Source organism: Bipolaris victoriae (genome assembly GCF_000527765.1).
Source record: "Bipolaris victoriae FI3 unplaced genomic scaffold scaffold_50, whole genome shotgun sequence".
Taxonomy (NCBI): domain Eukaryota; kingdom Fungi; phylum Ascomycota; class Dothideomycetes; order Pleosporales; family Pleosporaceae; genus Bipolaris; species Bipolaris victoriae.
This window is the reverse complement of record NW_014575342.1, coordinates 19,061-41,647: the sequence shown is the minus strand read 5'-3', so window position 1 is coordinate 41,647 and position 22,587 is coordinate 19,061. Positions and strand designations below refer to the sequence as shown.

Genomic DNA, 22,587 nt, shown 5'->3' with positions numbered 1-22,587 from the left:
TGAGAAATCTTTTTCGGTTCCTTTGCTTTCCAATTTTTTTTTAGCCGATATGGATCCCTTATGTCCTCTCTTCGTTCCGGGTTCCTCCTGGTTCGAGAATTCCATCATCTATCATATCTACCTTTGTTTAACGATTCTTGAGTTGGTTGCAAAACCCCTTGTGTTGGCCTCGAATATTCCTTGGGATACCCCGATCCGGCATTTTCTTCTTTTTTTTCTTCCCTTGTATAGCCCTCATCTTTTTTTATTGTTTTTTTTTGGCAGCTTTTCTAGTTATAGCGATTTGTTTGGGTCGGTGTTAGGGATTATACCAAATCGTACACCAGCGGGAGTTTTTGTTTTTGTTTTGTTTTTCTGAAATTTATTGATGGGATGTATTGTCTTGCGCATTTTTTCTTACCATGGTTCAGTTGTGTCCTCTTTTTTTTTCTTTTGCCTATATTCTCGGGCTGTTTTGTTGGGTTGGGAACTTGGGAGGGGAGGGGGAGGCTGGGATATATTGGATTGGAAAGTGGAGGGAATTGAAATACTTGGACCTACTACCTAGTTTATTAGTTTGGTTCTTTGGAACCCAGGTTGAATATGTCTGTACATATCTTTTTTTTCTTGTTCCGTGCCCACCTTCCCTGTATCTCCTCTCAGACTATTAAATGCACTGCCTGTGCTTTAGTGAGCCTATGTTCTTGCAAGTTTTTTTTTTGGTTCAAGCATGTGATTTTGCCAATTTGCCATGTAACAGCTTCAGCCTGTTTGTCAGAGAGAAGAAAAAAAAAGATTGAACAAGGAAAAGTCGTAATCATTACTTGTCTCTTTTTTGCTTCATCATCGAAAATACCACTCTCCTCACTGCCGCATGTCCATCATGCATGCAGATAATCCAATTGTGTCTTGATGCATATATCGTACACTAATCTGCACTTGTGCAACTCTACTCTGGCTTACTAGAAGGAAAAAAACCAAGAGAAGAGTCCTCTTCAAAACCCCCCCTTAAACAATCGTCTCCAGTTCCCGCGCATATCCTAGCGTATTCTCAATAACCTGATCGCTCGTAACCAGAATATCCTTGCTCATGTAGTCATCCTCCTGCTGGGGGAAGTATATCCGTCCATCCTTGACCACCCATCCGGACTCCTTTGCAAAGTTGACAACGCTGCCTTCCGAGTCGAGGAAGAGGAGGGATTTGGCATCGGAAATGGGGATGGAGGGGTATGCGCGTTCGCTGCACGAGGCGATTTCCTTGCGTATGGTTCCGATGAGAATCTAAAATAAACAATAGAGTGTTAATAAATCAAGTATCTTTTGTCTTCTTCAAACCCTCCTTTCCACCCTCAGCGGGCAAGATCCGGTGGGGAGGAGGGGGGGAATGACGTACCTCTGTGAACAGCCCAAACTCCTCACCCGGCACCCTCTCGCTCTTCGTCTCAACCCACACCTTATCATAGCTACCCTCCATAAGCGCCTGCTCCAGCCTCACGGGGTACTGGATAAATTGGTCAGCCTCGAGCTTCGAGCCCGCCTGTGCAGCCGCCACCTCGAGCGTCTCAAGCAGCGTGTGGAACCCTGCGTAGTCGCCCTCGCTCAGCAGCAGCAACAGGTACAAACCCGTGACTTTGCTGGAATTGCTGCCATCCTTGGGCAGTGTGGATTCCGGGAGGGCGTAGAAGGGCTGCAGCTGCTGGAAGTAGCGGGTAAAGGACTCGGTGTCTTTGAGGCGGATCGAGATGATGGCGCCGAGTTCGAGCGTCTCGCGTGCTAGCTGCAGATGTTTTCGTGGCGTCTTTTCTTGCGGGATCAGGGCGTTGAGGTTGAGCAGGGCGATCTTGGCTTTGCCTAGTAATGATGTTGATTGCTGGTAGTTGTGCGACTTGAGCGTCTGGTGGAGCTGCTGGAGCACGCTGGAAAGTTCCTTCTCGGCCATAGTGTGCGGTGATTCTGATTTCTCGTTGATTGATACAGATGGCGAATAAGAGGGAGCTTGTGTGGGTTGCAGTAGTCGAATGGGTGATGTGGTAGTGGTGTTGTTTGCCGCGGCGGGTGGAAGCTTCGACCGTGTACGTCGGGGGACCGTCGGCGTCGGAGGTGCTGCTGGGCTTAGCGTCTGGGGGCTGACCAACCGCCACGCCGTATCGTAACCTTCAAACGTGCGATAACGAATGTATGCCATCTTTTATGCATATGTCTACAGTAGCGAAAAGGAATACATGTATACAATAAGAAACAGATACGTTCTAAGCAACTTATATTAAAACAGTAACCTTGAATTTCATCACAGATCAGGCACCGATTTCTGCAGATGACCAGAATGGTCACACTGTCTCAGAAGTCCCGAAATACTATTGGCGATTCCAAAGTCCTAGTCCTAGCCTACCTATCCTTCCGATACTGCAGCTGACATCACTTCCGATACTTTTACGACCTGTGATTTGCGTTATCCCCTTGGGCTTATTGCGTGTTAGTCTATGTGTCGTATAAAGATAGAGTCCCTATGAATCTGTTCTATGAAGTAAACAGGCGTCTCTTCTTATTTGATAGACTAGAACCCCAAATATGTGTTAAATTGCTACTGGAACCCGAGTGTGAAACAAACTAGATCAGTGTGGCCTATTTATCTTTTCCTGCCAAACCTCCCCTTTCCGCCGGTCCCTGTTTTTCCCTTGATGTTCAGTCTCCGATAATTTGCATTGGCTGTAGCTTTGATTTTCCGGGCAGCCGTCTTTATAATGTTTTCCTTTTTCGGCTTCTCGTTTGCTTCTTGTGGTTTTTTTGTCACTTTCCGTACTTTCGGAGTATGTGACACATCGCTAGCATAGTCTGATCCATCGTCCACGTCTGAACCGAACTCGTCTTCTATGTCTGCTGGTACTTGCGTCTCTGGCACGCGTGTCTGCTCTTCTACATCATGTGTTTCTGGTGCTGGCGTTGGCTTAGGCTTAACAACGTTCGGACGCACTGGATATGGTTAGTTAAAGTGCTTGTTTCAAACGAGAACCAAGCCATACTTATCACCCGTCGTGTTTGCCTCTTCATTCCCTTCTTCTTCCATGCCCTCCGAGGTTTGCCATCGGGACCCAGTTCCGGTTCTTCCTCGCTGTCTTCTTCGGATTCAACACCCCTATCTGGACCCAAGGGCATCGGCGCTTGGCTGTCTTGCACTAAGAGTTGCGGTACTCTGGGTTTCTTTGGAGCCACTATGCCTTCTTCTTCCATTTCCAGTTCTCGCATAATATCCGCCTCTTCATCAAGCTTGTCGTCCTCATCTTTCTTCATAGCCTGTATCATAGCAGTCAAACTGCGTCCTAGTCCCCGCCGCTTCCATGGCGCTGCACGAGGGGTTGTTTCATCTTCTTCGTCAATTGCGCCCAGAGCATTGTCTCTTCGAAGAAAAGCAGGTGTCGCTAACCCATGCATTGTAGATGACGGTGTCCCTTCCTCGTCTAGTCTTCTCTTCTTTGGTGTAACGAATTGATTCAGCAGAAAGCGCTTTCCGGCCGATAACGGTGTTCTCTCTCCTCTCGCTCGAGACTCCAGCAATGCTTCGCTTGCTCCATCTTCCAACCCCTTACTCGGTGTCTGAGGCACATTCAATCCCACCTCTCCAAGAACAGTTCTCGATTTGGTAGGTGTGAGTGCAAAAGGCAGCTGATCGAAAAGGCCTAGGACTATGCCATCACGTTGCGGGGTTGGTCCGATTACGGCAGGCCCTTGTGGCGAGAGGAGATCGACCGCTTGGGTGACGTTCTCTGAAAGCTCATCGTCCTCCCTCTTCCTTTTCATGGGCGTGGTAACAATGGCCTTGGGCGCTGCTTTTGTCGTGCGCTCTGTGTCGACGGCTGCGTTCCGGCTTCTAGTTCGCTTGGAGGGTGTTTCCGGGGCTGCTTTTCGTGAGAGCTGTGCCCTCAGCTTGCTGTATTCTTTGTATTTTTGTGCTGTACGTTTGTTAGTATGGTTCTAGTATGTCTTTATCCAGTGCGTGCATACAGATCTCGGCATTGGCCTTGATGTCGTCGCGTCCCGCCTTTCGACCATGGTTCTGGGCTGCAAATTTCTTCTCCCAGACTTTGAGGTCCTGTCGTAATACAGTGCAGCGCTGTTCAATGTCGTCGTTACTCATGGTGACTTGCGTAGAATCGTATGGGCAAAAAGTAAGCAAAAGCGGGCAAGTGAGAAGTGTAATTGATGGCGACATCAAATCGCGGTACGCGTTACGTGCACGCGACAAGACGCCGCTAGCAGGGGTATCTCAGCCCTACCGGCTCCACATCACATGTGCATCATTCACTAGCATTTAATTGGCGAGCATGACGCATCAGATATATTCTACAAATATCGTTCACAACTCCGCGCTCGCATGTTTGAGAGCTCGAAGGTCATGTCGCTGATGCACAAAAGAAAAGCCTGACCGAAATTGGGGAATCTAGTAGTGAACAGCCTTGTCGTAGGTGGCCATGGCAGCCTCCTTGAATGCCTCAGCAAGAGTGGGATGAGCGTGACATGTGCGCGCAACATCTGCATAATCGTTAGTGCTAATTCAAGAACATTTTTGATCTGATCCAACTTACCCTCAGAGCTAGCGCCGTATTCCAGTGCAAGCGTACCCTCTGCAATCATCTCACCAGCGTTGGGACCAATGATGTGAATACCCAATATCCGGTCGGTCTGAGCATCTGATAGGAACTTGACCATACCTTCAGTGTCGAGGTTGGTCTTGGCTCTTGAGTTGGCAGTGAAAGGGAAGGTTCCAGTCTTGTACTTGATGCCAGCCTCCTTGAGTTCCTGCTCGTTCTGGCCAACCCAAGCAACCTCAGGGTGGGTGTACATAACGGAAGGAATGGCGCCGTAGTTGACGTGGCCGTGGCCCTTGTGGATGTACTCAATAGCAGCGACAGCCTCTTCCTCAGCCTTGTGGGCAAGCATAGGGCCGAAAGTGCAGTCTCCGATGGCGCGAATGTGGGGGATCTTGGTGCGGTACTCCTGGTCAATGATCAGGCGGCCTCTCTCATCAGTCTCGAGACTGATGTTGTCAAGACCGAGACCGGAGGTGTATGGACGGCGACCGATAGCAACAAGGACGCAGTCCGCATCGAGCTAGGCATGTTAGCACTACAATCAGCTAGTGTTGCTCAAAATCGACTCACAGTCTCCTCCTTTCCGCCCTTTGCGGCCTCAACGCTGACGTTGACACCAGCGCTGTGAACCTCACCAGCGGTAACCTTTGTGTTGAGCTTGAATTTCAAGCCCTGCTTTTGAAGGATCTTCTGGGTCTGCTTCGCAATTTCGTTGTCCATGCCGGGGCCACCAATCTGACCCAAGAACTCAACAACGGTAACCTCAGAGCCAAGACGCGACCAGACGGAGGCCTATGTGTGGTTAGTATAGTCTACCAAAAGAACAACTGGATATTTCCCTACCATCTCAAGTCCGATGATACCACCACCGATGACGGTCATCTTCTTGGGCACTTCCTGGAGCGCAATGGCGCCGGTGCTTGTGATAACCTTCTGCTCGTCGATGGTCAAGCCCGGGAAAGGAGTGGCCTCAGAACCAGTGGCAATGAGAATGTTCTTTCCGCGGACAGTAGTCTCGCCACCCTCAGTAAGGTTGACGGCAATGGTGTGCTCGTCCTGGAACGCACCAGTACCCTTGATGTACTCGACGTTGTTCTTCTTGAAAAGGAATTCAATTCCCTTTGTGAGACCCGAAACAGAGCTCTCCTTGGCCTTCATCATGGCGGGAAGGTTGAGCTTGACATCGCCGACCTCGATTCCGCGGCCCTTGGTGTCGTGGAGGATCTGGTGGTAGAGATGCGAGTTATTGAGGAGGGACTTGGAGGGGATGCAGCCGACGTTCAAGCAAGTTCCACCCAGGGAGCCACGCTTTTCGATGCAAGTGACCTGTCCGCTTGCGTCAACCTTGTGATCTTGCCATTGTCCGGATGTGTCTTGCTAACCTTCATGCCCGCCTGTCCAGCCTTGATAGCTGCGACATATCCCGCAACACCACCGCCGATGATGACTAGGTCCTTCTCCTCTGTCCAGCGGTCAGCAGATGCACCAAACCAATGCCGCACAGCGATGCGACTCACCAGCTTCCGACGCATATCCACGTCGTAACCGGTTCTGGAAGTAAATGTTGGATGCGCAGAATGTGCTTCGGGTGACGGGTCGCGACGCCCGTTGAGCGGCGCGGGGTGCCAGTGAGCGGAACATGGTGAAGATGGCCGGATGGAACACAACCAAAAGAAGCCGTGAGGTATACGGCTGGGATGACAGGCGTCAATGGATGGGGCGTGGGATGGCAGATGTGGTTGAGCTTTTTGCGGAGCTCGGCTGGGAAGGCCTATGCGGCTTCCGTAGGGTCAAGGGTGGCGCCAAGATGACAAAGTGCCTCATGTTCAACATCGCCTCCTGGCACCATACTGCATTGGTTCTTTTATAACTCTATTATTAAACATACAACAGAAGGGTATTCTAGTCAAACGCTCATTCTTCTGCCAATGTGGTAGTAGCCAACACTCTAGTCAGCATGTCCATGACGGACTTGCACGCCCACCGCACCGTTTCCTTTTCCGCTTCCTCGACAATCTCCGTCTTGCTAACTGTCTTTTTCAAGAAGAATTGCAAACCGGCAATCATTTCTGGTGCTTGATCTGCCTCTACAAATACCTCTCGGACAGCCCGCTCGTCACGCTTGTCTTTTGTTTTGGATGTCTTCAATGCCTCCAGAATGGTAGTAACAAGCAAGACTTCAACAAAAGTCTTAGTTTTCGGTTGCAAGTAGGGGAAGTTGAGGTTCTTAAGACTGGTAATTGGCATGGCTTTGCGGCCAATCAACGTGCCATATAGCTTGCCCTGATTGACAAGCTTTCGAAGGGACGTGTCAGTGTCCGTTTCGTCGTCATCATCGTCAGAGTCGTCCGCGCCATCTTGCCTCTCCCCTAAACTCTTGAAAATATCCCAAAGCGCGAATTGAAAGCTCTTGCGGGTCTTGTGGTCGGAGCAAATCTTACGCGCAAGTACAGTGTAGTAAGGGTTGTAGATCTTCTCAGCGCCTGCACAATGAACAATGACTCGTGGTATCTCTGCTTCTTGAGACTTTTTGAGATTGAGTTTGTTCAATCGTATTTGTGCATCCTTGAAGTCGCTGGCAGACATGATAGAGATGAATATGGCCCGCCGAATGTCTGTGTTCATACGGTGTTCACGAGCAAGCTGCACAAGATCAACTTCACTTTCGTCGCCCTCGTCATCGATATGTGTCGTGGTCTGCTCAACTCTCCTGTTATCCTCGGCCGGCTCCTCGTTTCCTGGCTGATTGCGCCAACTCGCTCCGACAAGCCACCACTTGCCTCTCTTCTCAGTATCTCTGATATCCTTCAGACCAACCCGTAATGGTTCGGTCGCCTTGAGATTCCGTGAGTTCAGCGTACCAAGCTGCTTCTTCATCCGGGTTGTATGCTCTCTCGAAATTGCTGAGGAAGCGATACCAGTTTTCATCTTGTTGTTCTTGAGGTCGTTGATTGTTTCAATCATGAACTTGGTGCGAACTGGCAAGTTGCTCTGGCCAACCTTGGCGACAGATTTCTGGAGAAGAACAACAATGTCCTTGAGAGAGGTCGGGTCGTCTTGGCGTAGCTGTGGACCAGCTGCCCGGACTATTCTCAACAGAAGTTCGGTGTTGATTTCAGTAAGTTCGTCGAGAAAAAATCGAATGTAATCGAATACAATGTTGCTGCCAATGACTTGGAACGTATACAGCTCTGCCACCACCGATATGAGATTCGACGTCTGCTTTCCAGAACCGTCTTTATTCGCCTGATAGTGTCTGTCAACTTCGGCAACAATCCGCTCTACCATCTGTGCGCCGAAGTCTGGTCCAATAATTTTGTAGATCGCAGCGATAAAACCAGCGTGCAAGTTCAAGAAAGTATCCAGGAGAGCGGTGGGATCTGATAGCATTCCAATCAATAGATCGACCAGTGTGTTGTTGACGTATCCACGGGGGTTGTTCTGATAGATAGTCTCGATTTCGCGTAAGATGGAGAGTATGTTGGCTTCTGAAAGACGGTTGAAAAGACCTTGTACCTGCCTTCGAAGACGTAGCAAAGCCTCTGAATCCGATGAAGGTGGTGCTCTGAGCGCAGGTGGTACATATTTTGTCGGCTGGGCATCCGATGCTACAGGAGCAACGTATGGATTTTCTCGTTTCTTCGGTTGTTCTGGCTCAGCCTCTTCGGCATTGTCGTCCTCGGAGCCCAAATCGCTTTCATCGTCGTAGTCTGTCTCGTCTTCGTCATCAAAGTCTGCCTCTTCTAGGTCCAAGTCTTCGTCAGACTCGGACGCCTCTGAGTCGTCATTTTCTTCTTCATCCGGCTCCTGGCCTAGGGCCTTCCGCCTCTTACTCGCAAGCCAGTCGTCATCTTCATCCCTTTTACGCTTTGAAGGCTGACCACCTTCTTCGTCGCTAAAGTCTCCAAGATCTCCAAGGCCCTCAAACAGGTCATCGAGACCGTCATCTGCTCCCTTAGATTTCTTCTTGCCCTTCACACCTAATCTTTTTTCCAGTGCAGCAATTTCAGCATCGTCCTGGGCTAGTCTGTCTCTTGTGGCGCGTGATACTTTCGCAGGCGGAGGCGATGCTTCTTCTAACTTGGAGGACTTTGTCTTGAGTATGCCTTTCAGAGGCTTTTGCGGCTCCTTCTTCTCCGCCGGCGGTGGTGTAGCGTCTGATTCGATGTTGTCCCAATCTATCTCCTCTTCCTCGTCCTCATCATCCGATTCCGCCTCACGACGCGGTCCTCGGCCATTGTGTGGATGTGTTGGCGCAGGCTTCCTGCCCTGCTTGTTCTGTCGCTTCTTCTCTACGCGATCGGCTTTGCGCCTGTCTTTGCGATTCAGTGGCCCATTACGCGGTCCGTTGCGCCGCTTGTTGTTTGCTGGATCTGCAAGTTCTCAGTGCTGAAAATATACCCAGCTGTGGTCTAGTATTACCTCCGAGTTGATTCCGTAGCTCTACGGGCAATTTCGGCCCTCCGAAGGTCTTGCGCATGTTGTGGTGTCTGAGGCAGTTGGTTGTCGCAAAAAAGTTCGAGGGTCGGAGTTTAGGTGAGATTTCCCCGCGGCTCCGCCTCGCACTGACGGCAGGCATCCCACTATGCAACCTACCATCTCCATGGCGCGACTAATATAGCACACAACATTCACAATGGGGCGAGAACATTTGAGCAACGATGAGGTGTGGGATATTACATGCATGCAATAATCCTCTCTATTCTAACACTTGCTCAGTTCTTTGCAAAACTCGCCAACCTCTTCGAATACACACGAACAAAAGGCCACGGCAGCGTCTACCTTGTACAGAAGCGCATGACATTCGGTACCACTGCCACTCCACCTCCAGCCAACAAGATCGCCGATGATCCGTTATGGGACACCCATCCTGAAGACTCGCTGCCTGTTTTGATCCGCGCGCACAACAACAAGAGCGACAAGAAAGCAGGGACAGACAGGAAAAACGTCGACAAAATAGAGTTGAGCACAGTGGTAAAACCGGAAGACTTGGACGGATTCTATGCGCGATATGCTGAGGCATGCAAGGCAGGCATGAGTGGATTGAAGAAGCGAGACAAGAAGAAGGCGAAGAAGACCAAGAAAAAGAAGAAGGTGGAGACAAAGGCATAAGTGCGATAATGTCTTACTTGCTCATGCACCACACAAGAATGCGGTTCAGCATGTTCATAAACAGCGTCATCATTGAGGTCAGACATGGAGACAGGGATCATCAATGATTCGAAAGACGCCATACGAAGAGCTGTTCGACAGGCATCCAAGCTACGGGGTTGAGAGAGAATGTGCATCAAAGTATGGGCCGTAACAGGAATTGCTTAAGATGCCGATTTATCGCGTCTGTCACAGACATAATCTTAACAAGTTACATTACACTTCAAGCACGCGCTTTCATGCCTCACACGTTTTCGCTGAATCATAGAAAACTAGACCTTCGATGCTGCTGTCTTCTTGAACATTTTCAAGTTGAGAGGTAGCGGCTGTCCCATCCATGTTGCACGCTGTGTATGATCCCTCTCTTCCTCATCAGTGTTAGGATGAATCAGTGCTGAAAGCGGACCTCTGTTGATTACTAGCCAAGGAATAAATGCACCAAATTGCTCTAATAATCGTTAGTGAAGGCTCCAGCTTCTAATCCAACAAGCCATTGCTTACGTGGGGTGAAAATGTTGACCTCGAACATGGCAAGAGGATGGGGTCCAATTGGTCGATCCCACACTCGGTATATGCGCAACTCGGGGACTGTTTTGGTTAGAAAAAAACTGGATTAAGGGAGGATGTTACCATACATTCGCGACGTATACGCTCCCAAAGCTCATTGGCAAACTTTGTTTCTTCCTCGTCGCTCTGAAGATAGTAGATGTGAACACTGAAAACATCAGTTGTTGTCTAACAGATTATTTGAGCTAGTCGTACTCACTCAAAACCTCCACGGATGCCATTCGTAATAGGGGCTACGAATGAATTGTAGGCATCGCTTGCCTTCTCAGCTGGCGGGTTTACGTAGGATTTCCCATCTTCGGCTTTTTCGCTGTGATAGTATCAGCATTTTCCAATCACATTCGTATCGCAAGATTTGGAGTCGTAAACACTAGCAATATGGAAGATATGACCTACTTGGGTAATGGCTCACAGTTTTCGTAGCCTTTAAGAGGGGATTCGTATTTGTATAAACTAGGATCAGCCATATTTATGTTATGTAGTCAGAAAGAGATTATTTTTAGTTGGAATGGATGATAATAGCTATATGTTACATTGTAGTTTATATGACCCTTCATTTAGTGCTGTTCAATTACCGAACCAATTGCCTAGTTTGTCAGCGCGGAACTGGAGCCGCCTTTACTACCATCGAGAGTGGGTTCAAAAGTCTACTTAACAAAGGTTACCGACCATTTTCATGTTGCGAATTAAGTGAACTTGATTTTTGAAACATCCGAACTCTAGTTCTTGGAAGGCCGTCGTCATCAAAACAGTGTTGGCATGCAGCTAAAGTCAACAAGACGCACCTCTCAGGTCAAATTAAAACAGGTATCTTTTTACAAAAAGCAATCAACTGCACATATAAAACACAATGCATTATCCTAGTCTGTCAACACGAGCCTCGATTGATAAGGAAAATTGGGTGATTGGCCTTATCGACACATATAGTGCTTCACGTACCTAGACTGTGCACGGAGCCTGTGGAGGGGTCCATTTGAGTCACCCCGCGCCCACTCAATATAATTCCGACAACAGCAGACAATCTGCGCAACGCCCCCAAAAGACGTCTGCACACCAATTGCCGCCACCATGGCCCAGCCTACCTATTACATTGACGAGGATGTCGGTCAGGATATCGCAGAACAGACGGGCGACGAGTCATCGCCCTACAAATCTCTCGGATACGCTGTCCTGACTCGCGGCGAGACTCCCAAGTTCCTTACCCGAAAGAGTGTTACTGGAGAGGTCCCAGAGGGTGCAGATGCGTCCTCGAGGTTGGAGTGGAAGGATGTTGCCAAGTCGGCCATGAAGAAGGCGGTCAACTATGCAAAGGCGCAGAAGAAGAAGGCTGAGAAGGAGCAGGGACTGCTTGCGCAGCGCTCGAAGGAGGAGGCAGACCGCAACAAGGTCCTTGATGAGGCCAAGAAGGTCGTCATAGAAGAGGACAAGAGTCTTCCAGAGGCGATCAAGATCAAGCTCGACGACACCGACCCAAAGAAGATCACGCTAGGAGACGGCAAGGATACAAAGGGTACACGAGTACGAGTGTTCGGTCGCGTACACCGTGAGCGAAGACAAAAGGATGTTATGTTCGTCACCTTAAGAGATGGTTACGGCTACATGCAGGTCATCTTCACTGGTAACCTTGCAAAGACCTATGATGCCCTCACCTTGACTCGCGAAACCAGCATGGAGATTCTTGGAGAGTTGAGGCAGATCCCCGCTGGTGCCCACGCTCCCAACAACCGCGAACTACACGCAGACTACTACAAGATCCACGATGGCTGGAAGGCAGCTGGTGGCGACGATGCCATTACCAACAGAGTATCAAAGGACACTGAGCACGCGACCTTGCTGGATCTGCGACATCTCACTCTACGTGGAGAGACTGCATCCAAGGTCATGATTGTCCGTGATGCGGTCGAATTTGCATTCAACCAGGTCTACAAAGAACTTCGACTACGTAAGGTCAGTCCGCCAGCGCTTGTCCAGACCCAGGTCGAAGGTGGTGCCACGCTCTTCAAGTTCGGCTACTACAACGAGGAGGCCTACCTTACCCAATCTTCTCAGCTATACCTTGAGACATGTTTGCCATCAATGGGAGACGTGTACTGCATTGAAAAGTCCTTCCGTGCTGAAAAGTCATTGACCCGTCGTCATTTGGCCGAGTACACGCATATTGAGGCCGAACTCGACTACATCAACTTTGACGATCTGCTCACCCATCTCGAGGAGGTCATGTGCCGTGTTCTAGACGTCACAATGGCCGACCCCGTTGTCAAGCAATACATCATGGACCTCAACCCCGAGTTCAAGGTCCCCGAGCGCCCATTCAAGCGCATGAAGTACCAAGAAGCTATCGATTGGCTCGTTGAGCACAACATCCCCAACGAAGATGGCGAGCCCCACAAGTTTGGCGACGATATCGCTGAAGCTGCAGAGCGTAGGATGACAGATATCATCAACAGGCCCATCTTCCTGACACATTTCCCTACGGAGATCAAGGCCTTTTACATGCTGAAGGACAAGGAAGACCCAAGGGTAACAGAGAGTGTGGATTGCCTGATGCCCGGTGTTGGTGAGATTGTCGGAGGTAGCATGAGGATGGACAACTACGATGAGTTGATGGCTGCGTTCGCCAGGGAGCAGATTGATCCTGCGGCATACTACTGGTACACTGACCAGAGGAAGTAAGTCTTGCACCCGTTCAAGTTACTCAGCATTTTACTAACAACTTTTCCTTCTCAGGTACGGCTCTTCTCCCCACGGCGGTTATGGTCTCGGTCTCGAACGCTTCCTCGCCTGGCTATGTAAGCAACACACTGTCCGCGACTGCTGCCTGTACCCACGCTACTTCGGCCGCTGCAAGCCTTAAGCTATCTTTTGTTATCAAGTTTTTTTTATCTCTCTCTTTCCCCTGAACGTCTTACGTACCTGCCTGATTCCTATATGCCAAGAATTTTAGGATCCCAGTCCAAAAAGGGTCGAGTGGTGTGATATGATTTGCAGCAATCCCATGCTTCCTGTTGCCTTGCCCTTTGTTCTTTTCGCCAGCAAAGCCCTTGTCCTACGTCACACTAGGCAGCGTCGACGGACGAATCATATAGTTGAATCATAGCACCCAGTCAACATGTTCAGCATGTGTATTCCTTTGTTCTTATTGATTCCCTCTTCATGGATGCCTAAAGCCTTTCCCACGCCCCGTAGTGTCACGGGATGCATGGCAACGTGTCAGGCTTTGCGATGAACCCAGTGAAACCCCGTCGGACGGCCCACCTTTTTTTTGGTCTTGACCACCCCTGATCGACAGTCGAACAGCCTCATCACGGGTAATAAGGATAACCACCACATATCATGCAATCAAAGTTGGAGGGGCACGAAGGCACATATTGTATGTATGTAAAATGGTCCAGGGCCGACCCATTCTGCCATTCGCAGCACCAATTCATAAGAAAAGCCTAGATAAACCTTTTCTAAGATATCCATCAGTATGTCTCCTTCCCGTCCTCCCCATCCTCCTCCTCCCGCACCAAAAAAAAGAAGACGAAGTTTGATATTCAAGCTTCGCAAGTAGAGTAGTAGCAGTAGTTTGCCTATTACCGGCAGTTCCCTCCCCCAAACTTGCTTTGCTCGGTTGGAGCCAAACGCCAGACAGAAAACGAGAGAGAGATGTATAGAGAGAGACAAAAGGAAGTGACAGAGCATTAAAAACCCCAGTCTCCCTTCACTCACTCCCCTCTCCCGAAATAGACTAAAGATATATCAAAAAAACAAACATTGGCCCCCTTCCCCCTCGAATCAAAACTCCTACGCTATGCATTTGTGGTACAGCGTTCAAAAGCTTCCCCCGTTCTGCGAAAAAGATGTTAGGCTCTAAGGCAGTTGGGTGCGCTATTTGTACCGGGAAAAAAGTCCGTATGGGAAAAGTAAAGCGCTAATTTGCGCATATCATCGTACTGTAGCAGAGAGAGAGGAAGAAAAAAAAGAGCCGACCCAGATTGAGGAAAACATACACAAGGCAAACAAAGAGCTTTTTTCGGTTCGGAAAGGGACGAGAGGTGTTGACGTGTCGAACGAGGACCGTGCCGCGCGTCCATTGGACGAACAGGGTGTCGTGTTCGAACTTCCAAGTCAGGCAAATGAGGCTAAGCTGAGTGACGGCTCGGCACAGCCAATCTGCTGACGATACGCTACCTTGACAAGGACATTTGAGATGACTGTAGATGGATAAGAGTCCTGGATGATGTACATGGCGTGCTTCGTATCCAGGGTTGCTTGGCGGTGTCACTACAACTAGACCGGATTAAGGCTGCAAACCGCTGTTGTTGAAGCAGCGCTCAAGCTCCAAGTCGGCGCTGGATAAGGCGCTGAAGCATCTCCAGCTGAGCACGCTCTTGCTCTGAAGGCGGTGGCGGGTCTGCGTTGGCCATGGCTGTGATGACGTTCGGAGGAGCTTCGGACTGTTTCACGTGAGTTAGCGCCATTGATCACAAAACAAGGCATGTGGGGCGCAGGGAGAAGTCTTACGGTGAGACTGTAGATGAGCGCCTGAACTTTGCCCTCGCTCAAGTCGACCTCGGGCTCTTTTCCTGCCAGCTGAGCCAGGGTGAGTGCTGCTTGCTGTTGCTCAATAGAATGTGCGAGGTAGTTTTGCATAGACGCGTTGCGTTGTGCTGCAGCCTCCACAGCCTTTGGTGCTCCATAGTTCTTCATCACACGACCACTACAAGATGCATTAGTGCCTGCTATAATATCGTGAAGATGAGAATGTACATACCTCTTGACTTTGCTGATGAAGTCGAGGACGACCCCCTTCTCTGGCACACGGAAGATCTTTGAGCTGAGATCCTTCGAGTCATTATCGCCAAACACGTAGTTGCCTTCGCCATCAGTGTCATCATCCGGATCATTAGTGATTTCGATCAAACCGTTGTTGCGCATGCCGCGTGAGAACACTGGCTCGACATACTCAGAGTGTTTGCGCACTCGAACTCTGCGCGTGATCCGGGCAAACGGCGCAGTGTTGCTCATCTCAACATCGTGGTCATCAGCGCTCAAATCGTTCTGCACCAACAAACCACTACGAAGATCGTGATCAATATGTCGGGGGCATTTCCAGGCATCGCGCTGAGATGCATCAAAGCTGATGTGTGGCGGATTAGCGAGTGGGGGGTCACAGCAGTCCAAGTGCCAGTATGCGTGACAGAAGTCACACTTCAGCATTTGGCGCTTGTTACCGCTCGATAACCCACACTGGACACACAAGATGACCTTTTGATCGTTGTCGATGACCTTGGTATATTCTGGCTTCTGGTAGCCATATCCACTGTTCTTCGCCCTGTTTTCGTTGTTAGTGTCAAATCACGCGATGGAACGCGTCACACTTACAGAGGGAACTTCTTGACTTCCTCAAAGTAAGACCCATCAGGACGCGCAGAAACACCCTCGAAATTGTTTTGGATGTCTTGCGGCAAGGCAAAGGCACGAGGGTTGGTGCGCTCCAGCTTATCGAAGAGCGGCCCCAAGCTGGGATGAGTCTCTTCGGAGTCATCGGGTGCACCAAACTTGGTATTACATTCGTAGCAGTAGAAGGCACCGTCAGGTACCTGTATCCTCGGTGGATCGCAGCATAGCAAGTGGAAAACGCGTGGGCAGTTTTCGCAGCAGACAAACTCGCCAGCACCTCTACACGCAGAGCAGAAGTCGTCGCTCTCCGACTGTGGCGAGTTCTGGCATTCCGTTAGAGGCGAAGATAAAACTGAGAGTGGAGGAGAATATGGAAATTTGGGAGGGGTTATGTTCGTAGTGAGAAACATTGGTGTTGGGAGATGAAAAAAGAAAATGATGTTGATGAGTTGTGCGGTGGAAGAGGAATGGTGTGGTTGGATGCTGCGGGATTTTGAGTGGCACTTACGGGGTCATTGTCATCAGGCCCCAGCTGTCTCGAACCGCCACCACCAGTAAACGCTACACCAGCAATAGGTCCTGCATCTCGGTTTTTGACTGGCCTGTGTGTACAATAGTTAGTCTTCTGGTGATTCGATAGGATAAACGGTATTGTTTGGTGCAAACACGTAAGGCTTGCCCACTCGACGCTAAGAGAGCTGCGTCAACACGGGTACAGACATCGGCCTATGCCCCCAAGGGCTTGAGAGCGATGCTGCAAGAAAGAAAAGAAACACTTACGATCGCTTAGTTCTGGCACCCTGACCGTTGGTGAGTTTGACACGCTTGGGCGCCGGTCCGACGGCTGGTGTCGAAGGCCGTGTCACTGTAGCTGGCTCAGATTGAGGTGAGGAAAACCGTAACGGATCGTCTCGCAGACGCTTGGTGCCGTGGTTTGGCGCTCTTCCAGGGCGCCGTGGTTGATCAGAGTCTACCGGTGGGCCTACGGCAATCTGAGATTCTGTTAGAGACTCTGTCTCAAGGATTTCGTCATCAAAGCGGACATCAGAGACTGGAGGGGGGATCTGGTCGAACTGGCGGATAGGCTGTTCCTCCACCATAGATTTGCGCATCTGATAGAGACGGTCGTCTTCCGCCTGCTGCTCTGCGGTAAGTGGCTGCTGCTTGTAGGCATGCTTGCCAAAGAGTTTTCCCGCATTGGCTTTCGCCTTCTTAGCAGCGCGTGCATGGGCGATGTTCTTCCCTTTCTTCGGTCCTGAGGCTGGTGCTGCAGCAGCGCTCTTTCCGTTGACCTGCACCGGCTCTGGCGGGCCTTTCAGCACTATCTCTTCATTGACCTCTGAAAGTTCAGAATCGCTTGCACCAGTGTCGGGCGTCCTTGCTACCGGAGTAGGCACAGTCGTCGAGAGACCACCATCCACGTCCATAGCAGAATCTGGCGCGGATTTTCCATTGGTAGCAGCTCGTTTCCGAGGCGACTTTGAGGGCATCCTTGGTGTTGATTCTGCAGAGGTATCTGCTGCTGGCAGAGCAGGCGCTGTGCTGAATGGGTGGGGCGCAGCTTCAGAATGTGGGTCCAGTGCTGACTGCAATGCCTTGTGCGTGTCGTTCAGCATCGATTCAGTGGTTGAGACAGAATCATCGGGAACAACTTCACTGCTAGCCCTAGGGGATGGCGGCTGGCTGGATAATGAAACATCGTTGTTGGCCGTGTTGGGCTGGTCAAAGCGCCTGTCTCTAGTGAGGCCCATTTTCATTTTTTCTTCAAGCTTGAATGACTTGATGAACTTGCGAAAACGGTTATATTGCTTGGGCGTGCTCCTCTCGTGAATTACTGCATCTAGGGCCTCGGCTAGTTCTGGGTCACTTTTGCTCTGTTCAAAGGCGCGCTTCAAGGCGATGCCTACATAACGCCTGCCCTTGCTGCTGTTGGCCTTTGAAATGGCATCGTTGACAGCGATTTGAATGCGCTGTGTGCTCGCTGCAACAGGCTCGGACATGGAAATCGCCTGTACGGCGGGGCTCCCTGAGACGGGCGTGCTCTTGCTGTAACAGTTCTTTACAGGCGTTTTGCCGTTGACAGGCGTCTTGCTTTGCACGGGCGTCTTGCCCCTGACTGGAGTTTTCGACACCTTCACCTTCTTCTTCGGCTTGGTAGGCTCGTAGTCGTCATCCTCTTCGTCCTCGAGAACAGGAAAGCCGGCCTGTATCTCGTACTCTTCTTGCCGCTCTGAATCATCAGGCTCAAGCTCTGGAGCCGGAGTAACTTCTGGAGTTGACCCCGCGTCGTCGCCAAACGCAATATTCACTTTTCCCAGCAATGAGTTCCGAGGAGCCGGTCCGTCGAGAGCGCGCGCGCGCTGCTTGTCCTTTGCCTTTGGGGGCACGCCGAGGGGGGCCATATTCTCAAGGACGCCGTGCCGCGCAAAACCGTGCTCTTCAAAAGAGGGCGTAAGAGTTTGGGGTTGGGGCTCAGTCCACTCGGTGATTGAGCGCTGCTTCTTGTCGTAGACGTGATCGTTTGTTGTGCCAGTAGGTGAGGCGTAGGGCGTGGTGCTAGACCTTGGTTGCGATCGAAAGTCGCGCTCCCGGGCAGACTTGCGGAGGGCCGGCATGGCGAAACTGGAACTTGGTCAGCGCGCTGTATTTGATTAACAAATCTCTGTTCTCACTTCGCGTGCTATCCGGGAATTTTACACGCCCCAATGCCGAGCCCGGTGTTGGTGGGTCGGTCGTGCAAGAATGAAAGCGATCAAGGCTGTTCGAGAGTGCCCTGGACGCTTGGACGGGCCTTCTTATTATGTCAGCCCCCTACACATTCACCAATATCGCAGCACCTGGCAGACACTTGAAATTTGATCTAGTATCAATAGGTGGAATGGTGAAGAAGAAATCTTCTGTTTCACCACCTAGCATTAGTATGATGGGAGAATAGCACTTCACAAAGACTGTGAGGGACACGGCAAGTCACCCAACCTCCGCTTTTTCCGTCAGATCCTCCTCTCACTTTCACCGACTAACACCACACCACGTGAGTTTCCAAATGCGTGTTCTGTCATAGCCTTCTAAACGTTACCGCAAGTACGAAAGTCGTGCTCATATCTATTGTGCGAGAAATTATTGTGCACATTTAATTCAGGGGTAGGCTCTGTTCTCATACTTGAACTCCTCCTATGGAAAAAAAAAGCTCAGAGCAATCGAACACGAAACAGAGCAAGCCGAGCTATCCGCATATCTCTTACTATTGTTTGGCTAGAAAAGACTTCCGTTCACGCTTGGCTTGGCGCCCAGGTGATGAAAATAAAGCAAAGACGATTCTGCTTAGATAACCACAGGAAGCTATACTTCATGTAGACTCGGTATTCTATCTCCTGTTACCCATTAGTAGAAAACCACCTTAGCATGGTTTTGTAAATTCTTGTGTGATCTGGTTCCGACACTTAACCAACCTTGGGTTGTGAGCGTTGTGTGGTATGCGTTCGCGACTCAATTCGGCAATTAGCAATAAGCTACTAAGCACTTATCTGTGTCGAAATCGTACGATATACAGCAAAAGCTTACATGCATGATCACGCAGATAATAGGCTCGTAGTTTTCCGGAGGACTGATCTTTTGGAGGTTGCTATCACTTCTACTTGATCATGGGCTTTGCCCACAGTACATGGCACACCTTTTTTTGGGAGTACCAGTCTTGTCTCTCCCCTGCGATGCTGTTTTTACGCTCTCAAAAATTGGCACATCGTCCGAATTCGGCTCGGAAAAGATTGAGCAAACCTGCAGATCTCTGCAATCTACGCTTACTCTTCGTCGTCGCTCTCCTCCTCGGCAGCAGCGGCGGCGCCGTCAGCGGCAGGCTTCTTCGCGGGCTTCTTCTTCTTCTTGTTGTTCTTCTTCTTTGTCGCAGTCTTTCCAATAGGCTGCTCTAGGATCTTGAGGATCTCCTCGTCTTCAATCTTCTTATCAGACTTGTACTTGGACACGTCAATAGGAGTAGGCTGAGCAAGGCGCTGCATGCCGTTCTTGCCAATTGCTGTTCCAAAGTTAGCCGTTAATTCATTTTTTCTTCTACCTGCTGCTTTGACCAGCTGTGATATGATCGGAGCAAGGAGTCACACAAACATGGTCGAGCAGCATTTTGCGATCTGCGCCTAAAGAGCAGGTATATGGGGTATGAAAACTTACAAACAGTGGAGAACAACCTGGCCACGGGCTGGTTGTCCTTGTCAACAACGACCTCGTACTGGCGAAGTACACCAGTGCGGACGCACTCGACGACACCAACCTTGGCGCCCTTCTCGTCCTCAAGCTGTCGCAAGCTGAAGGGGAAAGTTCCGAACTTCTTGACAACCTCGGACAGAAGTGCTCGGGAAGTTGGGCGCTTCAGTTGGTAGGTGGTGGCTGTGCGGCGGTGCAGAGTAGTCCTGTTGCTGTTGTTCTTGACCTTGCCGCTTCCCAGACTGACACCCATCTCGACACCCCAAACTTCGCCGGCTTCGGGCAGACCCTCACCCCTGACACCCTCACCAGGAGCAAGGATAATCTTCTTCTTGGACTCAATCTCGTTGTGGTCAAAGAGCCAGATAGTGGTGCTCTCGACGAGGTTGCAGTCGTAAGCCTTGACGACCTTCTCAAGCATGTTGGTCATCTGACTCTGTGTGTAGGGCTTCTTGGTGGCTGCCTTCTTTTGCTCCTCCTCATCGCTGTAGGGAAGTAGGCTTGGGGGTACCATCAACCTCAAGAGAAGCTCGTTTGCGTAGTGTGTAGCCAAAATAAGATCAGCTTCGCGTCCGGTGACCTCGCCAGTGTTACCGACAATGACATTGTCGCAAACAATGGTACAGAAACCATCGATCTGAGCGCCCAACTGAATCTTGACGACTTCTCCTTCCTTCAGTGTTGTTGCAGCCTCCTCGGTATCGGACTTGAGGGGCGTGTAGGGAGTGATGTAGGCGCTCGGTGAGATGGTGGTGCAGTGTCCAATGCCCTTCTGGACCTTCTTGCCCTTGTAGACCTTGCCGACCTCCTCCTCCAGGAGCTTGTCGCCGCGCTCGCAGAGCTCGACAATGTTAGCGTCAGCGGCGATCCATCCTAGCCATGGGTCAATTCGAGTCTCGTGCCTGGAAATCGGCAGTAAGCGGAGGGGTGCGGGGCCAACGTACCTGAGACCTCCTTGAGGACTCTTTGAGATATGTCGGCGGCGACCTTGTACTTGGTGATAGTATCTGGGTTTGCCAGAGAGTAGTCTGTCGTGTGCTGTTAGCTTCTGCGACCATTTAGCGAGGCCCAGGTCTCATCTCATGGAGCTATTTCTTTGTGCATAGCTTCATGTGATGCCGGTACAGGCAGGGGCTGCGTGGTGAGCTTACCAACAGCTGCTGTTTCAGTGGCCATCTTGAGTATATGTAGTGGAGGAGTGGAAAGATGGTCCAGGAGCTAGAATTGGAGTGGTGCGCAAGGTCGTTCCTGTGTTTAGAGCAAGCCCCTCAGTGGGGTGCTTTCGATGCTTTCGCTTAGCCACAGCCCAATGACGACGATCGCCTGACAACGTCACTTGTGCCTTGATCCTTTGTCAACCGTGGATCCATCGTTCCGCTCCGCATGCAAATCTGTGTGGGTGACATGAGTGTGATTGAGAATTGCGTCTCACATGATCGCATTGCTTTTTAGCTTCAGTCCATCTGCACCGCTCGTTGTCATGTCACGTAAGTACAGGCTGCTTGGATGAGGCATGAGCTGCTAGCAGTAGAAAGCGATGGCATTTTTCTCACTCCTGTAGACCGAAAATATTAGGGTGCTACTTTGCAATTCCAAGGGACTATTTGCTTTGGACTACTCGAGGCTATAATCAAACCTCCAGCAACCCATCCACCACAACCGCCCTGTGATCACTACTAAACACCCCGTCATCAAACCGAGTCGCCAACACACTCGACCCCTCAACCACCCAGTCCCCTCGCTCTCTCGGCCCCACAAACACAAAATCAATCACCTCCTTCCCTTCATCCTGAAACCCCGTAAACGTAATCTCATGCCCATACACCCATCTCGCCTGCTCCCTCGTGTCCTGCAAGATAGACTCCTCAGCATTTAGAATCCTATACGCCTCACCGTCCGTCTCAGAATTAAGATCACCCCCGAGGAAGAAGGGCAGAGCGCTCGAAGAACTATTCGCAGGCGCGGTGACTTGAGCTGTAACGTTTTGAATAATCTTTGCAGACTCGCGGCGGGAAACGGGACCAGCATTGTCCAGATGCGTGCTCATTGCGACGAGTATCTTCTTACGTTGAATGTGTTTGAAGGTACCAATCGTGATGATACGGATGGAGCCTGCATCCCATCCTTTTTTCCCTACAGCCCCATCTTCGTTGAGCCAGACAGTCTGCCATTCGAGTAGCTCCCAGACTGTTTTTCGGTAAATGACGGGGCTGTACTCGCCCTTGGTTTTGCCATCGTCTCGGCCGACGCCGATATATGCCCATTCGTCGCCGAGACCAGATATGATGTCAGTGAGTTGTGAGTTGAGAACTTCTTGCAGACATATAAAGGCTTCGGGGTTGTGCAGAGTATTGTAGTGCAGCTCATTGAGGATTAGTTGGCGACGAGTAGACCATGGTTTCTCGCCTGTTGAAGGCGGATTAGCTGCATAGCGGATGTTATGGGTAAGAATCCGGATGGGAAGCGACGCGGTGTTGACTTTCATGATAAAGGTGAGTAGAGTGGTGAGGAAGATGGTTGCTCTCAGCATCATGACGTTTCGGCAAGGCACCTTGTCTTAGCTGAAACCCAGCGCACCGCGTTGCAATTTGACCAAGCCGTAGGGTATTTGGGAGCGAGCAAAACACACACCACAAATGCTTGACCAAGATTCCGTGATGCAGATAAGTATGCGATTGCGTCTACCTCTATCGCTACGTCGAAA

General features: G+C 50.4%; 6 protein-coding genes across 6 annotated transcripts; 2 read left to right on the top strand and 4 right to left on the bottom strand.

Moving 5' to 3' along the window:
• Positions 1 to 987: 987 nt before the first annotated feature.
• On the bottom strand, positions 988 to 4,111 carry COCVIDRAFT_38417 (hypothetical protein; the record flags this gene model as incomplete). Its single annotated transcript, XM_014700369.1, has 5 exons — positions 988 to 1,260; positions 1,373 to 2,133; positions 2,620 to 2,949; positions 3,000 to 3,926; positions 3,979 to 4,111. The coding sequence occupies 5 exons, from the start codon at positions 4,109 to 4,111 to the stop codon at positions 988 to 990; spliced, it is 2,424 nt and encodes an 807-aa protein (XP_014555855.1).
• Positions 4,112 to 4,414: 303 nt separating this feature from the next.
• COCVIDRAFT_101210 (hypothetical protein) lies at positions 4,415 to 9,045 on the bottom strand (the record flags this gene model as incomplete). Its single annotated transcript, XM_014700368.1, has 8 exons — positions 4,415 to 4,506; positions 4,560 to 5,085; positions 5,136 to 5,357; positions 5,409 to 5,891; positions 5,948 to 6,027; positions 6,083 to 6,257; positions 6,555 to 8,938; positions 8,988 to 9,045. The coding sequence occupies 8 exons, from the start codon at positions 9,043 to 9,045 to the stop codon at positions 4,415 to 4,417; spliced, it is 4,020 nt and encodes a 1,339-aa protein (XP_014555854.1).
• Positions 9,046 to 9,201: 156 nt separating this feature from the next.
• On the top strand, positions 9,202 to 9,677 carry COCVIDRAFT_27265 (hypothetical protein; the record flags this gene model as incomplete). Its single annotated transcript, XM_014700367.1, has 2 exons — positions 9,202 to 9,231; positions 9,285 to 9,677. The coding sequence occupies 2 exons, from the start codon at positions 9,202 to 9,204 to the stop codon at positions 9,675 to 9,677; spliced, it is 423 nt and encodes a 140-aa protein (XP_014555853.1).
• Positions 9,678 to 9,988: 311 nt separating this feature from the next.
• On the bottom strand, positions 9,989 to 10,750 carry COCVIDRAFT_16619 (hypothetical protein; the record flags this gene model as incomplete). Its single annotated transcript, XM_014700345.1, has 5 exons — positions 9,989 to 10,164; positions 10,218 to 10,304; positions 10,352 to 10,431; positions 10,483 to 10,593; positions 10,680 to 10,750. 5 exons carry the CDS (start codon positions 10,748 to 10,750, stop codon positions 9,989 to 9,991), a joined length of 525 nt encoding a protein of 174 aa, XP_014555831.1.
• Positions 10,751 to 11,351: 601 nt separating this feature from the next.
• Positions 11,352 to 13,137, top strand: COCVIDRAFT_16618 (hypothetical protein; the record flags this gene model as incomplete). The annotated part of the gene is made up of 2 exons (XM_014700344.1): positions 11,352 to 12,952; positions 13,011 to 13,137. The coding sequence occupies 2 exons, from the start codon at positions 11,352 to 11,354 to the stop codon at positions 13,135 to 13,137; spliced, it is 1,728 nt and encodes a 575-aa protein (XP_014555830.1).
• A 1,462-nt stretch (positions 13,138 to 14,599) lies between these two features.
• On the bottom strand, positions 14,600 to 22,416 carry COCVIDRAFT_101196 (hypothetical protein; the record flags this gene model as incomplete). The annotated part of the gene is made up of 10 exons (XM_014700366.1): positions 14,600 to 14,722; positions 14,790 to 14,985; positions 15,040 to 15,600; positions 15,651 to 15,991; positions 16,177 to 16,270; positions 16,449 to 18,290; positions 19,470 to 19,698; positions 19,851 to 20,756; positions 20,828 to 20,921; positions 21,658 to 22,416. 10 exons carry the CDS (start codon positions 22,414 to 22,416, stop codon positions 14,600 to 14,602), a joined length of 5,145 nt encoding a protein of 1,714 aa, XP_014555852.1.
• Positions 22,417 to 22,587: the final 171 nt, after the last annotated feature.